Source organism: Tupaia chinensis, unplaced genomic scaffold (genome assembly GCF_000334495.1).
Source record: "Tupaia chinensis unplaced genomic scaffold, TupChi_1.0 Scaffold000453_1, whole genome shotgun sequence".
Lineage (NCBI taxonomy): Eukaryota > Metazoa > Chordata > Mammalia > Scandentia > Tupaiidae > Tupaia > Tupaia belangeri.
This window is the reverse complement of record NW_006159960.1, coordinates 3,501,865-3,518,480: the sequence shown is the minus strand read 5'-3', so window position 1 is coordinate 3,518,480 and position 16,616 is coordinate 3,501,865. Positions and strand designations below refer to the sequence as shown.

The 16,616-nt window shown below is 40.5% G+C and overlaps 2 protein-coding genes across 2 annotated transcripts in view; one reads left to right on the top strand and one right to left on the bottom strand.

Moving 5' to 3' along the window:
* CAMSAP2 (calmodulin regulated spectrin associated protein family member 2) overlaps positions 1 to 16,616 on the bottom strand; it is a 123,153-nt gene that overhangs the window by 68,471 nt on the left and 38,066 nt on the right. Inside the window, 1 exon segment of the mRNA XM_014590486.2 lies at positions 9,773 to 10,032. Within this exon segment, the coding sequence (XP_014445972.1) occupies positions 9,773 to 10,032 (260 nt within the window).
* LOC114009080 (peptidyl-prolyl cis-trans isomerase NIMA-interacting 4-like) overlaps positions 16,237 to 16,616 on the top strand; it is a 703-nt gene continuing 323 nt past the window's right edge. Inside the window, exon 1 of the mRNA XM_027774551.1 lies at positions 16,237 to 16,409. Within this exon, the coding sequence (XP_027630352.1) occupies positions 16,252 to 16,409 (158 nt within the window). The 5' untranslated portion in view covers positions 16,237 to 16,251. The remainder of the gene's footprint in view (positions 16,410 to 16,616) is intronic.

Here is a 16,616-nt window from a genome sequence, read left to right as displayed (position 1 = left end):
GTCCTGTACCTGGTGGCTTGCTTTCTCACTACCTGCCCCCTGTCTGATCAAACTGGAAAATAGTAATAATAAATATTTTTTAAATACTTGCACTTTTATATATAACTATATATTTTAACAGGTATTAGGAAGAAAAGAGAAATAGGACAAAACTTAGAGAACAACCTTTACCTTTCTCATTAAGAATATAAGCTCTGGACCAGCAGATGGTGTAATGGTTGCGTTGCTGGACTCCCATGCAGTCAACTGCACTTCAAGTCCTATACCTGGTGGTTTGAAACTCATGCCAGGTGCATGTGCATGTGTGCCCAAAACCCTGAGAGAAGAATGGAGGAGAAAGGATTGCAGTGTGGTCATCCTCTCTGGGGGGTAGATGGGAGAAGGTAAATTCTCACTTTCTGTTTCTGTCTCTCTGTCTCTCCAATGAACACATGTCCTATAGCAAAAATCTCTCTCCACCAAAAAATAAAATTTTATCAGCTCAATATTTTTAAACTATAAAGCTATTGTTGTGTTTCTTTTGTTTTCTACTATTATTGTTACATTAAAATGTCAGTGTTCAAAAACACCAGGAACAACAGAGCATCTAAACCCAATCTCCTAGGAAAACAGAGTAAAACTAAAGAGCTAGGCTTCCCTTGCTTCTAGTAATTAACTACCAAATTATTTAGAGCTGACATAAGGGATAACATCTTTTTGCCAGCCATGTTCTATGTTCTCTTATTCATCTCCCAACTCTGGTAAATCAAAAGAGTCATTTCGATTCGACTTCAAGCCCCCACTTCTATGATCACCCCTCAGTTGAGGCACCGAGCTATTTCAATACCTGCCTAAGTGGTATCTCTTCTACAATTACCACCAGAGTGACTTTCTGGAACACAAATCTGAGGATGCCCTCTCGGGTTTAAAAACCTATCATGTCCAAGATAACATACACACTAGACATCAAAGATTATTCATGCCCTATCCCCACCGACTCTGTGAGCTTGTTTCTCATCACCTCCCAGCATGTACCAAGAACAGCTACAATCACACATCTCACTTTTCCCTGATTTGTCATGCCTTCACAATCTCTTTTAACAACCCCTATGCTGGGCACTGGAGCGCGCACTTGTAATCCCAGTTTCTCAGGAGACTAAGGCAGGAGGATAAAAAGTTCTAAGCCAGCCTGGGCAACACAAAAGCCTATCGCTCTCAAAAGAAAAAGGTTCAAATACATACATATACATTCTGGAATATTCCCCTGCAACACAATCTTCATTTCCCTACCTGGTAAATTCTTTCACAGTCTTCAAAACTCAACTTATAAGCAGAACCATGTTTACTGCCTATACATTTATCTTTTAAAATTTTGTATACGTTCAACCACTGTATATCATTACAGCATACAAAATGAATTTTCACAGCATGAATATATAGTGCCTTCACACTTAAAATAAATGTAATTCGGATAATTTTCTAAAACTTGCACTACAAAGTGAGATACTAAGGGACAGGAATGTTTTTTAATTACAGTAAGCAATACAAAGTATTGTGCAGAAGTTCCTTAAATAAACTGAATGAGGGACCAAAAGTTAGCGTAATGGCTATGTCGCTGGACTCCCATGTAGTCGACCACGGTTTGAGTCCCGGACCCGGTGGCTTAAACTCACGCCAGGCACATGTGCGTGAGTGCCCAAGATTCAGAGAAGAGAATGGAGGAGAAAGGATTGCAGCTTGGCCATCCCCTCTGGGGGGTGGGGGTGGGGGTGGGGTGATTTCTCACTTTCTGTCTCTGTCTCTCTCTGTCTTCTTGGTGAGTGCACATACCCTATAGCAAAAACCTCTCCAAAAAAATAAAAAATAAAAAATAAACTGAATGAATTAATAAATGGCTTTAGTGGGTTCCATTTTATTATAAATACAAAAGGTTTTTAGAAACTCTTCTATCAAGTTTTTTTTTTCAAAAAGTCAGATTTCCCAATAAATGATTATAAGTAAACAGTGATTCTAACATAGTAAGCATGGTGGCAAGATATGAAAGATAATGGGACTCTTTAATGGAGGTACATACAACCTTACATTAAGAAGAAAACTGTTCAACAACAGCTATGAGAACTTCAAATACTTTTTCAAAAATAAATTCTGCTCATTAACTTCCAAGGCATTCTTATACAAGGGTAACCAGAAATTAATGTCTCCTTATATACTATTACAATACTAAATTTTCATAATCTTTTTCTCTAAAGTAGAATTTTAAATCTCCTTAAACAGGAAAAAGACTTTTGTTAAAGCCTCCTCACGATTACACTGAATTCCAACAGATGGTGGCACCATGGAGATCCATAAGAATAGCTGTCAATCAGGAGCAATATGTTGAGAGGGAAAAAAAATTAAAAAAAGAAAAAAAAAGGAACAACAACAAAAGAAGAAAAGAAAAATCAGGGACAGCATAGTGTTCCTGAGATCAGATTCACTGTTCTTAATACCTTTCACATATCTAGCAAAACTAATGGGAACTAAAAGGTCATCTTATGCATTCTTAAATATCAAGAAACTCAAATCCACCCAATCTGTCTCAACTGTGCTTTATCCCCTACTGCAGTCATCCTATTTAACTACTACAGTTATTCCCACAGTGCATGAAATTAACATAACTGTCAAGACAGGTACAGAAGGGTTAAACTACTTCAAAAAGAAACCTTGGACATAGCTCAGCCATGGTGGAGCACACTGCTAAGAAGCTATGCTCTGCAGACTAGGACATAGGGAGCCCAGGGCTCAATTCCCAGTCCAGTTTAAAAGGCTAGGTGTAGGGCCATATAATCCCAGTGACCTTGAGTTTGAGGCAAGAGAATGGCTACCTCAAGGCTGACCTGGGCCACACAGCAAGACCCTATTAGAAAAAGAGCTGAGTGTGGGGTGCACATGTAGTCAGCTAAGAGGCTGTGGCAGGAGGATTCTTACAGCAAAATCTTGTTTAAATGCTGATAAAATGTGTTAAAAATGAAGCAGCCTAACGCCAGCAGGTGGCGTAGTGGTTAAGGTGCTAGACTCTCACATGGTCAACTACAGTGCAAGTCCCAGACCCAGTGGCTTGAAACTCACACCAGGCGCATGTGTGTGGCACGCCCAAAATCCTGAGAGGAAAATGGAGAAGGGATTGCAGTGTGGCCATCCCCCCTGGAGTGACCTCTCTCTTTGTCTCTCAGGCGAGCACAAGCATCCTATAGCAAAAACAAAACAAAACACTCTAAACAAATAATGAAGTAGCCTGGGTAAATTAACCAAGTTTTCAAACAAACCACCAGGCAGATTACCAAGTAGCATACCATTTCTCTTTCTTTCCATTTCATCACTTCCTACCTACCTAATACCTGGGCAAAGTAAAAAACACAATTTAGTAGTTAAGCAGAGAGAATCAGAATCTTGCCTTCACTACTGTGACCTTAGTACCTGCCCTGTGACCTTAGTTATGTTCTTAAAGCCTCAGTTTCTTCATCATTCTTCATCAGTAGGATAGGGACAATACTCTCCTCTTAGTGTTGTTGTAAGAATTAAATTATGTGAGATATAAAGTGTAAGATACACTTTGGGTTCCATTTTATTATAAATACAAAAGGTTTTTAGAAACTCTTCTATCAAGTTTTTTTTTCAAAAAGTCAGATTTCCCAATAAATGATTATAAGTAAACAGTGATTCTAACATAGTAAGCATGGTGGCAAGATATGAAAGATAATGGGACTCTTTAATGGAGGTACATACAACCTTACATTAAGAAGAAAACTGTTCAACAACAGCTATGAGAACTTCAAATACTTTTTCAAAAATAAATTCTGCTCATTAACTTCCAAGGCATTCTTATACAAGGGTAACCAGAAATTAATATCTCCTTATATACTATTACAATACTAAATTTTCATAATCTTTTTCTCTAAAGTAGAATTTTAAATCTCCTTAAACAGGAAAAAGACTTTTGTTAAAGCCTCCTCACGATTACACTGAATTCCAACAGATGGTGGCACCATGGAGATCCATAAGAATAGCTGTCAATCAGGAGCAATATGTTGAGAGGGAAAAAAAATTAAAAAAAGAAAAAAAAAGGAACAACAACAAAAGAAGAAAAGAAAAATCAGGGACAGCATAGTGTTCCTGAGATCAGATTCACTGTTCTTAATACCTTTCACATATCTAGCAAAACTAATGGGAACTAAAAGGTCATCTTATGCATTCTTAAATATCAAGAAACTCAAATCCACCCAATCTGTCTCAACTGTGCTTTATCCCCTACTGCAGTCATCCTATTTAACTACTACAGTTATTCCCACAGTGCATGAAATTAACATAACTGTCAAGACAGGTACAGAAGGGTTAAACTACTTCAAAAAGAAACCTTGGACATAGCTCAGCCATGGTGGAGCACACTGCTAAGAAGCTATGCTCTGCAGACTAGGACATAGGGAGCCCAGGGCTCAATTCCCAGTCCAGTTTAAAAGGCTAGGTGTAGGGCCATATAATCCCAGTGACCTTGAGTTTGAGGCAAGAGAATGGCTACCTCAAGGCTGACCTGGGCCACACAGCAAGACCCTATTAGAAAAAGAGCTGAGTGTGGGGTGCACATGTAGTCAGCTAGGAGGCTGTGGCAGGAGGATTCTTACAGCAAAATCTTGTTTAAATGCTGATAAAATGTGTTAAAAATGAAGCAGCCTAACGCCAGCAGGTGGCGTAGTGGTTAAGGTGCTAGACTCTCACATGGTCAACTACAGTGCAAGTCCCAGACCCAGTGGCTTGAAACTCACACCAGGCGCATGTGTGGGGCATGCCCAAAAACCTGAGAGGAAAATGGAGAAGGGATTGCAGTGTGGCCATCCCCCCTGGAGTGACCTCTCTCTTTGTCTCTCAGGCGAGCACAAGCATCCTATAGCAAAAACAAAACAAAACACTCTAAACAAATAATGAAGTAGCCTGGGTAAATTAACCAAGTTTTCAAACAAACCACCAGGCAGATTACCAAGTAGCATACCATTTCTCTTTCTTTCCATTTCATCACTTCCTACCTACCTAATACCTGGGCAAAGTAAAAAACACAATTTAGTAGTTAAGCAGAGAGAATCAGAATCTTGCCTTCACTACTGTGACCTTAGTACCTGCCCTGTGACCTTAGTTATGTTCTTAAAGCCTCAGTTTCTTCATCATTCTTCATCAGTAGGATAGGGACAATACTCTCCTCTTAGTGTTGTTGTAAGAATTAAATTATGTGAGATATAAAGTGTAAGATACACTTTCTCATAAAGATCTGAGAATAAATGGGCTGCAATAATTTATACTACTATAGTACTTCACAAACTTTCAAAGTGTTTTGCAAAGTATTAACTGTTTAATACAGACATAAAAAATACAAACCAAAAGCAATTTAAAAGAGAAAGAGAGAGAGAGAGAGCAAACAAAATGTTATGAAAACTTCTTCCATGATTCTGCAGCCCACAATAAGGTTAAAATCCTTCACTTCAACTTACAGCCTCTTTAAGACCAGACACCAACGTATTTTTTAGCTTCATCTCATATTTAGCCCTCTGTGTAAATCACTACTTTAATCTGCAGTACAGAACACACTTTCACAGTTCAAACTTGGGTCACACAATTTTTTCAACCTAGTTACCATTCTTAGCCTATCTGTCCCTTTTCCTATCTACTAAAATCTCATGAATCATTCTCTACTGATGCCTTCTCTAATCCTCCCTAGCAGAAATCATCACATCTACATCTAGGCCCAAAGCCTGTTGTTTAAACTTAAATCTATTTCATGCTGTCTAGTTAGATACCCATCCCCCCTGCCAGTCTTCCTGTTCACTAAATTTCTAGTTCAATATCACTGAACTAAATACACAGAATATAAAATATGATAAAATTAAAAACCACTTCTTTACGTATAGGACTATTCTTCTTGAAGGTAGAAAGTATTTCCATCATCTTTCTGGGTTTTTTTAAAGAATTAGTCTATTTAACTTTATGTATTTATTTATTCATTTTAATTTGACCAGAGACAGAATGAGTGAGTGAGTGAGTGAGTGAGAGAGAGAGAGAGAGAGAGAGAGAAAGGTGGGGGGGGAGTGAGAAAGTAAGCCACCAGTCCGGGACTCAAAACGTAGTCAGTCATGATGTGGGAGTCCAGCACCCTCAACTACCACGCCACCTGCCGGTCCCTCATCTTTCTGTTTTAACGGCAGCTTCTCTGACTTTCCTATTCTAAAAAAGCAGTGCAGTGTTAGCTTATTTTTTTTAATATCCAAAACATCCACTATAACAACACTGACAGTTTATGAGAAAATCTTTTATGCCTTATTCATTCAATGACCTATTTACTTTAATTTCCATTAAGTAGACAGAATTCAATGACATGTCGATCTACTTTAACTTCCACTAAGTAAACATACCAATCTCCTTTTGATATTCATTAAAAGAAAGGACTTCAGACCAACAAGTGGTGTAGAGGTTATGGTGCCAGATCCCACATGGTGGACTGCAAAATTTGAATCCTGGACTTGGTGGCTTGAAAGTCACACCAGGCACATGTGCCTGAGTGTCCGAAATCCTGAGAGGAAACTAAAGGACAAGGGACTGCAGTGTGGTCATCCTTCCTGGGAGATGATTTCTCACTTTCCCTCTCTCTCTCTCTCTTTGGCGAGCATATGTGCCCTACAGCAAAAATTATTTTAAAAAAGAAAAGAAGATAAAGAATGAACATCAAAATTAACTTTTGGCTTATGTAATAATTGGCTACAAAATAATATTTGATTAAATCATAAACTTTATTTTACAAATCACAATAAAAAACAATCTTATTGGGGCCGGCATAGTGGTTAGGGAGCTGGACTCCCACATGGCCAACCATAGTCCAAGTCCCAGACCTGGCGGTTTGCTTTCTCTCTTTCTCTCTCTCTCATCAAGTTAAAATAATAATAATAATAAATAAAATTAAGTAATTCTTTAAAAAAATTTTAAAATCAATCTTATTTCGTACAACACGTAAGTATACAACGGATGTCCAAAAAATTCATAGAAAAATGCTTATTATGAAAAAACTATGCAAGGATTTCAAAATGTCTTTGCATCAAAATAGACTCTATCTTTCAGGAACATTTGAAGTTCCCTCATATACATACACATATACATATGTATTTACTTAAAAGTTTTACAAGTATCAACTTATTTCATTTTTTTAAAGAGATATTTTTGCTATAGAGCGCATGCACTCACCAGAGAGACAGAGACAGACAGAGAGTGGGAAATTACCCCCCAGGAGTGATGGCCACACTACAATCTCGTCTCCATTTTCCTTTTAGAATTTTGGGCAAGCATGCACCGGTGCCTGGTCTGAGTTTTACGCTGCTGGGTCTGGGACTCGAACTATTCATTTTTTTAAAGAGACATTTTTGCTATAGAGCGCATGCACTCACCAGAGAGACAGAGACAGACAGAGAGTGGGAAATTACCCCCCAGGAGTGATGGCCACACTACAATCTCGTCTCCATTTTCCTTTTAGAATTTTGGGCAAGCATGCACCGGTGCCTGGTCTGAGTTTTACGCTGCTGGGTCTGGGACTCGAACTGTGGTTGACTACATGGGAGTACAGTGATGTAACCATTATGCCATTTGCTGGTTCCCCTTATTTTTTATTTACACAAACATGGCTGGAAAAATTATTTGTAACCAACAGTTTGATATGTTAACAGTCTACAGTGTAGGTAATAGCTAAGTAAACATGATTCTAAATACTTAAATACAAGAGGAATCTGGATTAGTCAATAAAAGGTGACAATCTCCTTTCTGATAATAGATAAACATTCTTAGTTATCTTTAATAATTCTACTGCAAATTTGCAAGTAAATTCTACAAACTAAGTTATTCTTGAGATATTATTCTCCACTTCTTAGACATACTAAAATATGTTTTTTTTTTTGGTTTGTTTTTTTTTGAGAGGTTTTTCACTATAGGGCACGTGCACTTGCCAGACAGACAGAGAGAGACATAGAGACAGAAAGCGAGAAATCACCCCCCAGGGGGGATGGCCGCGCCGCAATCCCTTCTCCTCCATTCTCCTCTCAGGATCTTGGGCACGCACGCACACGCGCCCAGCATGGGTTTTAAGCCACCGGGTTCGGGACGCGAACCGCGGTCGACTACGTGGGAGTCCAGTGACATAGCCATTACGCTAACTGCTGGTTCCCTAAAGTACGTTTTTTAAAGGGAATTGGGCAGAAAGTGAAGTAGGTCACCACCTCATTCAGTAATAGATTTGGTAAATTAATTTTTGCCCATCTTACTTTAATTTTATAACTATTACAATATACTCTTCTACATATCTCCCCTCCTTTCCACTACTTCCTCTTATAAGACAGTATGATTCAATCAAATGTGCAAAATCGCTGTTCTTTCTAATGCCATTTGTGATGGTAACTGCATTCTGTGAAACTTGAACTAAAATGGTAAAACAGACTGAAGCATTATACAATGGATTTAAATATTTGCATTTACAACTTCAGAGGCTGCCGCAGGCCACTTTAGATCCTTCTTTGCGTATTTTCTCTAAGAATGAGTCAATGGTTACTACGTAAATCAAAATATCTGATATGCAGAAACTTGCCACAAAATTATTCAGCATAGAGATGAAAACTAAAAATCTTAACCCTTTCTTAATGAGAATAAAGTTAAATATGCACTTTCCATTTTTCCTAGCTAGTCTCTATAATGAAAAGAATACTTTTTTAGGGCTTCTACCTGGAGCAGTGGTGATGTACTGCTCAGGATTAGGCAGATCCCACATGGTGATCACGGTTCAAATCTCCAACCTAGTCAGTTAAAACACACCTGGCGCGTGCACAAGTCCCCAGGATCTAATAAGCTGGAGGACTGGAGGACGGAGATTGTGGCATGACCAGACCCTGTGGAGGGCTCTCATTCCTCACTGGCGTATGCACACTCTATCTTGAATAAAGAAAAACAATTTTTTTTTCAGAGGTTTTTGCTATAGGGCGCATGCACTCGCCAGACAGACAGAGAGACAGAAGGCGAGAAATCAACCCCCCCACCCCGCCAGGGGGGATGGCCACACCCCAATCCCTTCTCCTCCATTCTCCTCTCGGGATCTTGGGCACGCACGCACAGGCGCCCGGCATGAGTTTTTTTAAGCCACTGGGTCCAGGACGCGACCTGCGGTTGACTACATGGGAGTCTAGCGACATAACCATTATGCTAACTACTGGTCCCCCCAAAATTTTTTTAAGTTTTTGTCATAGGGTGTGTGTATTTGCCAGAGAGGGACAGAGAGAAAGTGAGAAATCACACCCAGGGGGAATGGCTACACCGCAATCCCTTCTCCTCCATTCTCTTCTCAGGATTTTGGGCATGCGCACACATACACCCAGTGTGATTTTCAAGCCCCAGGGCTTGGGACACAAACGGCAGTCAGCCATGTAAGAATCCAGCGCCTTGACCACCATGCCACCTGCTGGCCCCAAGAAAAATATTTTTGTTAGTTTGTAAATTGAATAAAAATTACATTAAAGCAGTTGGAAATCACATAATTATTCATCATAGGTATTACATGATATCAAACATTGTTTAATTCTTCCTTCATTTAGAAACAAAGCTTTTAAGAAAAAGATGGTTTTTAAACTCTGGGCAGATATAATACTCCAATTTCAAGACACATTCGCCTCTGTTTTATAAAACAATTCACACTCAAGAGTATGTACTCGAAGCTTTAAATAGCCTTGGGTATAGAAAGACTCACCATCTGTATGGGTTTCTTGTGGAGATCCCGTTCGGTTACCAGTTTTTCCTGGTCAGTGACATAAAGACCTTTGTGAGCTAAAGCCTGGATTACAGCATCATGGCCCAAAAGGGGTTTTGCAGCGTCGCTCTTGAGAATGAGACTCCCAGCACGACAGTACAGCTCGGCCGACAGAAGCAAATTAACGACAGGTGGCTTGATGTGTTCCTGGTCATACTGATCTGTGTAAAATGGTTCTCGAAGTTCCTCTGGCACATTTTCTATAAAGATTAAGGGGAAAAAATTCTTTCAAAATTTACAAAAAAAACACAACTACTATTTATGTTATAGAACTTGAGTTCCTCTAAAAATAGTAAGAATCCTTAAACTGAAAAGATGATTCTATTGGCCCTTGGCTTATGCAGGGACTTCAGAAAGTTCATAGAAAAATACGGAATTAAAGTATGGTTTTTATTTTTGTGCAAAGAAACTTGAAATTCATGCATAGCTTTCTCAAAATATGCATTTTCAATTAACTTTTTGAAGACTCAAAATATCTAGAATGAGAGAAAGAGACAAATGTCTTTTATAGATGATACTGTTTCAAGTATATTCCAAAAACAGACTATAAAGCAAACAAACACACTTTTGAGTCTAGTGGCTCTGGGGACAGAATTCTCACATGCGTAATCAAATCTGCAGGATGAATTATGAGATTCCTACAAACCAGAGGCCAAATGGTGGCTCAGCAGTAATACAATGTGCTGCAAGGCTGGACTTGCACAGGAAGATCTGGGTGTGTGTGCTTGCTTGCTTGCCAGAGGGAGACAGAGAGGGAAAGTGAGAAATCACACTCCAGGGGAAATGGCCACACCGCAATCCCTTCTCCTCCATTTTCTTCTCAGAATTTTGGGTATGTGCGCTCATGGGGCTTGAATCCCAGATGTCTCTGTGCCACTGGGTGTGTGCACATGTGCATGCCCATGATTCTGAGAAGCTGAGGCTTGGTGGTGGATTGCAGTATGAGGATTGTTGGGAGTACTTGTGTGTGTGCATGCGTGTCTGTTTACATGTGTGTCTCTCATGCAAGGAATAAATAAACTTGAAAAAAATAAAATCCCTGTGCCAACAGGTGGCATGGCAGTGAGAGACAGAGAGACAGAAAGCGAGAAATCACACCCCAGGGGGGATGGCCACGCTGCAGTCCCTTCTCTTTCATTCTCCTCTCGGGATCTTGGGCATGTACACACACGCGCCTGGCGTGAGTTTTAAGCCACCAGGTCCAGGATGACTACATGGGAGTCTGGCAACACAACCATTAAGCTAACTGCTGGTCCCTCTCTCTGTCTTTCTGGCGAACGCACGCACCCTATAGCAAAAACCTCTCAAAAAAAAAAAAAAAATCAACCAGGTGCATTTGGATGCTTGCCCAAAAATCCCGAGAGGAAAATGGAGAAGGGAAGGCAGCGTGGCCATGGCCCCTGGGGTGGTGATTTTTCACTTTCCCTCTTTCTGTGTCTCCCTTTGTCTCTCCAGCAAGTGCATACACCCTATGGAGAAGGGGGGGGGGGGAAACGACAAAAAGACTTTCAATGACTCCCCTCTCATGTTAGCGACTGGGAAATGCACCACAACAGCTATTCAGGAGATTGCTAGACCTTGCCACCTGAGAGCGTAAACTCGTTGTCCCAAATTTTAAAGCTAATGAGTTGTAGAACAGGCACTGCCTAACTTACTCTTGTCTCTCTGCCTCACGGCCCTGAGTTTGTCTCTCATCTTGGTTAGCCTGCTAAAGCTACTGGGGGGAATTACGACTGCTGTTCAGGGAAGAGTTACTCTCAAAAATCCTACACTAGTATACCATAATATCCCTATCTCCATGTTCTCACTGACCACTCTCTACCATACTTGAAAAAAGCCCTCCTGGACACCCAACTGAAAAGCGCACATGAATGGGGTGTTTTACAATGGGACATTGAAGGAAACCAAATTCTCCTTCCAAGTTTCATTTCCCACTAGCCATTTCCCTTTGAGAATGCCAAGCACTACTCTCCCAGTGTCTTACTACCAAATCGACTTTAAAAGCTGCCTCTGCATCTGGCAGCAACAAAATTACTAAAACAAGCAGGAGAAACAAAGTTGTTTCACAAGTTTTCTTAACTTTGTTACTCCGCTTCTATTCCTCTACCTCTCCAAGCCTTACGTGGGTTCTATGCTCCTTATTAAAACAGCACAAGAATGAGGTTTTTCTCCAAAATGGAGAGGCAAGTCATCTGAGTTAGACGTTAACAGAGAGCTACAGTTAGAGAACCTGACAGCTCTGGCCGCAGACTTACACAGTCCCTCCCCTGCCTTCTCTGTAAAGTGAGGGTCTGAGGCCTGCCGTCTCGTCACTGGCTTGAGCAGACTTCTCAACAGGCGACCTGAATATAAGCTCAATAGTGCCACAGCTCTGATCAAAATTGGCATTTCAAAAAACGTATTCACAAAGTATTACTATATTCCTTAACAACCGTCACCTTCAAGTTTTTGAAAAGCTGGGCCAGCCAGTGGTGTAGTGATGAAGGCTCCTGGATCCCACATGGGACTGAATCCTGGACTCGGTGGCTCAAAAAACACACTAGGCACATGTGCATGCATGCCCCAAATCCCTAGAGTAGAACAGAGGCAGAGATTGTGGTGCAGCCATCTTCCCACTCCCAGGGAGGTGATTTCTCACCTCTCTCGTGCTCCCTCGAGTACGTGTACCCTCTATAGCAAATTTTAAAAACAAACAAAAATTTTGAAAAGCTCCTATATTTATCAATAGAAAATTATCCTTATCATACAATATGACAGTAACCATTGCATGTTCGTTTTATATAACTGCATGATTTGGGGGAATTCAAGGAATCAGAAATATTCCTCAACTTCAAGAAGTCAAAAATCTACAAAAATTCTAGGCATACAAACAAGTAAAGTTAAGCAATTCAGAAATTAGAAACAATATAATATTAAGTAGTAAGTGATTAAGAGTCAACTGAATAATGAACGAGTAAGCACTTAAGAATTCAGAAGAGGAAATATCACAGTGGGTTGTCATGACTTTCTCTTAAAGAAACAGGATAGAAAAAACAGGCAGATTAGTCAGAAAAAAAGCTTTCTAAAACAGATGGACAAAGAACAGAGGCAAACACGATGTGAAGAGACACCAAATTGAACAGTCTAGTGGAGAGATGTGAGAGACAGGCTGGAATGGAAGCACTCGGTGGTTGAGAGGTATCTCTTAAATATGAGGCCTTTAGCTAACTAGGAGTTGCGGACAGTTTCACAGGGGAGTGACACATTTAAGAGTGATGTTTTAGGGTGATTCATCTAGATTCGATGTTAATGGCTATAGAAACCTGGGATGGAAGATTATTTCATAGAGATAAGGAAATGAACTTGAAGGCAGTGGTGAAAACGGAGTGACAGGCATAACAGGCTGCTGGAGACAAACCCAAAGGTGCTCGGGAACAAAGCAGAGCGCGAGGTCATGGTGGAAATCAAAGGCAATCGAGCCTGGGTTACAAGGGAAATGGCGACATGGATTAACAACCGTCACCTTCAAGTTTTTGAAAAGCTGGGCCAGCCAGTGGTGTAGTGATGAAGGCTCCTGGATCCCACATGGGACTGAATCCTGGACTCGGTGGCTCAAAAAACACACTAGGCGCATGTGCATGCATGCCCCAAATCCCTAGAGTAGAACAGAGGCAGAGATTGTGGTGCAGCCATCTTCCCACTCCCAGGGAGGTGATTTCTCACCTCTCTCGTGCTCCCTCGAGTACGTGTACCCTCTATAGCAAATTTTAAAAACAAACAAAAATTTTGAAAAGCTCCTATATTTATCAATAGAAAATTATCCTTATCATACAATATGACAGTAACCATTGCATGTTCGTTTTATATAACTGCATGATTTGGGGGAATTCAAGGAATCAGAAATATTCCTCAACTTCAAGAAGTCAAAAATCTACAAAAATTCGAGGCATACAAACAAGTAAAGTTAAGCAATTCAGAAATTAGAAACAATATAATATTAAGTAGTAAGTGATTAAGAGTCAACTGAATAATGAACGAGTAAGCACTTAAGAATTCAGAAGAGGAAATATCACAGTGGGTTGTCATGACTTTCTCTTAAAGAAACAGGATAGAAAAAACAGGCAGATTAGTCAGAAAAAAAGCTTTCTAAAACAGATGGACAAAGAACAGAGGCAAACACGATGTGAAGAGACACCAAATTGAACAGTCTAGTGGAGAGACGTGAGAGACAGAATGGAATAGAAGCACTCGGTGGTTGAGAGGTATCTCTTAAATATGAGGCCTTTAGCTAACTAGGAGTTGCGGACAGTTTCACAGGGGAGTGACACATTTAAGAGTGATGTTTTAGGGTGATTCATCTAGATTCGATGTTAATGGCTATAGAAACCTGGGATGGAAGATTATTTCATAGAGATAAGGAAATGAACTTGAAGGCAGTGGTGAAAACGGAGTGACAGGCATAACAGGCTGCTGGAGACAAACCCAAAGGTGCTCGGGAACAAAGCAGAGCGCGAGGTCATGGTGGAAATCAAAGGCAATCGAGCCTGGGTTACAAGGGAAATGGCGACATGGAGGGAAAAAGAAAAACCAGAGGCGGCACCAATTCTGAAGCGAGATCATACACTCAGTTTTAGACCTGATGAATCTGAAATGATAGCAAAAATATCCATGTGGAAATATCCAATGAGCGGCTGGAGATATAGGGCTCTGGAAAGAGGTCAAGAGTAGATGTATCAATTTGGGATTTTGATGACATCTAAAAATATCATTCTCATTTAATAATTGAAAACACTTTCCTTCCTTCACAGCTGCATCACTCATCAGTGAGACAGCCTTAAACTTAACAGCTCTACGTGATACAAAAGCTGAACTGTACACTCAGAATATAGTCTACTGCTGGTACCCATTGAAATTTTACTAGCATAAGAACTAAGAAGCTATTTAGTAGAACAATAATAAAATTATTTGATTTTCAGATAACTATTATAAATGTATGCGTAATGGATTTTTATTTCCTATTCTTAAAAACACCAAAAAACTAACAGGGCCAGCAGGTGGCATGGTGGTTAAGGAAATGGATCCCACATGGCCAACTTCATGGTTCAGATTCCTGAAAAACACACCAGGCATGTGTGCCCAAAATCCCGAGAGAAGAATGGAGAAGGGACTGCAGCGCGGCCATCCCTTCTGGAGAATGCCTTCTCACTTTCTCTCTCTGTCTGTCTCTGTCTCTACAGTGAGCACATGCACTCTAGGGCAAAAAAAAATCTAAAAAGAAAAAAGAAAAAAATGAATATAGGTGACTTGGCATCTGAACATTAGTTGTACAAAGAAAAGTCAGTGCTCATTATCAGTATCACAAATCTATCAGACTTATACATCCACCTAACATTTGCTTACTGTTCTTAAATCCATTTTCACACATGATCTTTTAACATCTTGGTGAAAATAACAACTCAGATAATACATAGATAAGGAACATGAAAATATGCTAGCATTTATTAAGGACCTTGTATGTGTCAGACACTGTCCTAAATATACATTCTCTCACTTAATCCTGACAACCTTCTTATTATCTCTATTTTACAGATAAGGAACACAAGGAAGGTTATCTTTCCCAAAGGCACAGGCTAATCAAACACAATTCTAGGTATAAAAACAGATCCAAAACCAGCAATGGTTTGCCAAGATCACAAGGTGGAAGGTGGAAGACAAGGAACCCAGGGATTGTTTCTGTAAGGCACACGGCATACATACAAACCAAAATTGTGAACCCGTGTAAGTTTTACAAAGACCCAATGCAAGGAAGAAGGAAAGGATCCATTAGAAATCAAAAAATGTTTCACAGAATGCAGTTCAAGTTTCACAAAATGACCAAAAAAAAGGCAAACTTTTTTTTCAACTCCAGAAAGAATGCAAAACTGCATATTTGGAATTATAAAATAGATCACTTTTTTTTTTTAGGGGGGGGTAATTTACCATAGGGTGCATGCACTTGCCTAAGAGACAGAAAAAGAGGAAAAGTGAAAAAGCATCCTCCCGGGGTGATAGCCGCACTCCAATCCTTGTCCTCCATTCTCCTCAGGATTTTGGCCACACATGCACACACACCCGATGTTTTTCAGGCTGCTAGGTCCAGGACTCAAACTGCACAGTCAGCTATGTGGGATCCAGACAATTCAACCACCTGACTGGCAAAAAATAGGTCACTTTAAAAACAAGTTTTCAGGGACTGGCAGATGGCATAGTGGTTACATCGCTGGACTGCCACATGGCTCACCATGGTTCGAGTCTCGGCCCCAAAGGCTTGAAACTAACACTGGGCATGTGTGTGTACATGCCCAGAGTCCCGAGAGAAAAAGGGATTGGGGAGTGGCCATCCCCCCAGGGGGGGGTAATTTCTCGCTCTGTTTCTGTCTCTCCAGCAAGAAGTATTGAAGATGCCACCCAAAGGAAAAAGTGGTTCTGGAAAAGGGGATAAAGGGGGAGCAGTGTCTAGGAGTGATAGTGCTGACAAGAATGCTCAGGGTCCCAAAGGTGATGGCAATGCAATAAAGGTCAGACACATTCTATGTAAAAAATGCAGCGGGAACCAGCAGTTGGCGTAATGGCTATGTCACTGGACCCCCACGTAGTCGACCGCGGTTCACGTCCCAGGCCCGGTGGCTTAAAACTCAAGCCGGGCGCGTGTGCATGCGTGCCCAAGATCCCAAAAGGAGAATGGAGGAGAAGGGATTGCAGCGTGACCATTCCCCCTGGTGGCTGATTTCTCGTTGTCTGTCTCTATGTCTCTCTCTGTCTGTGT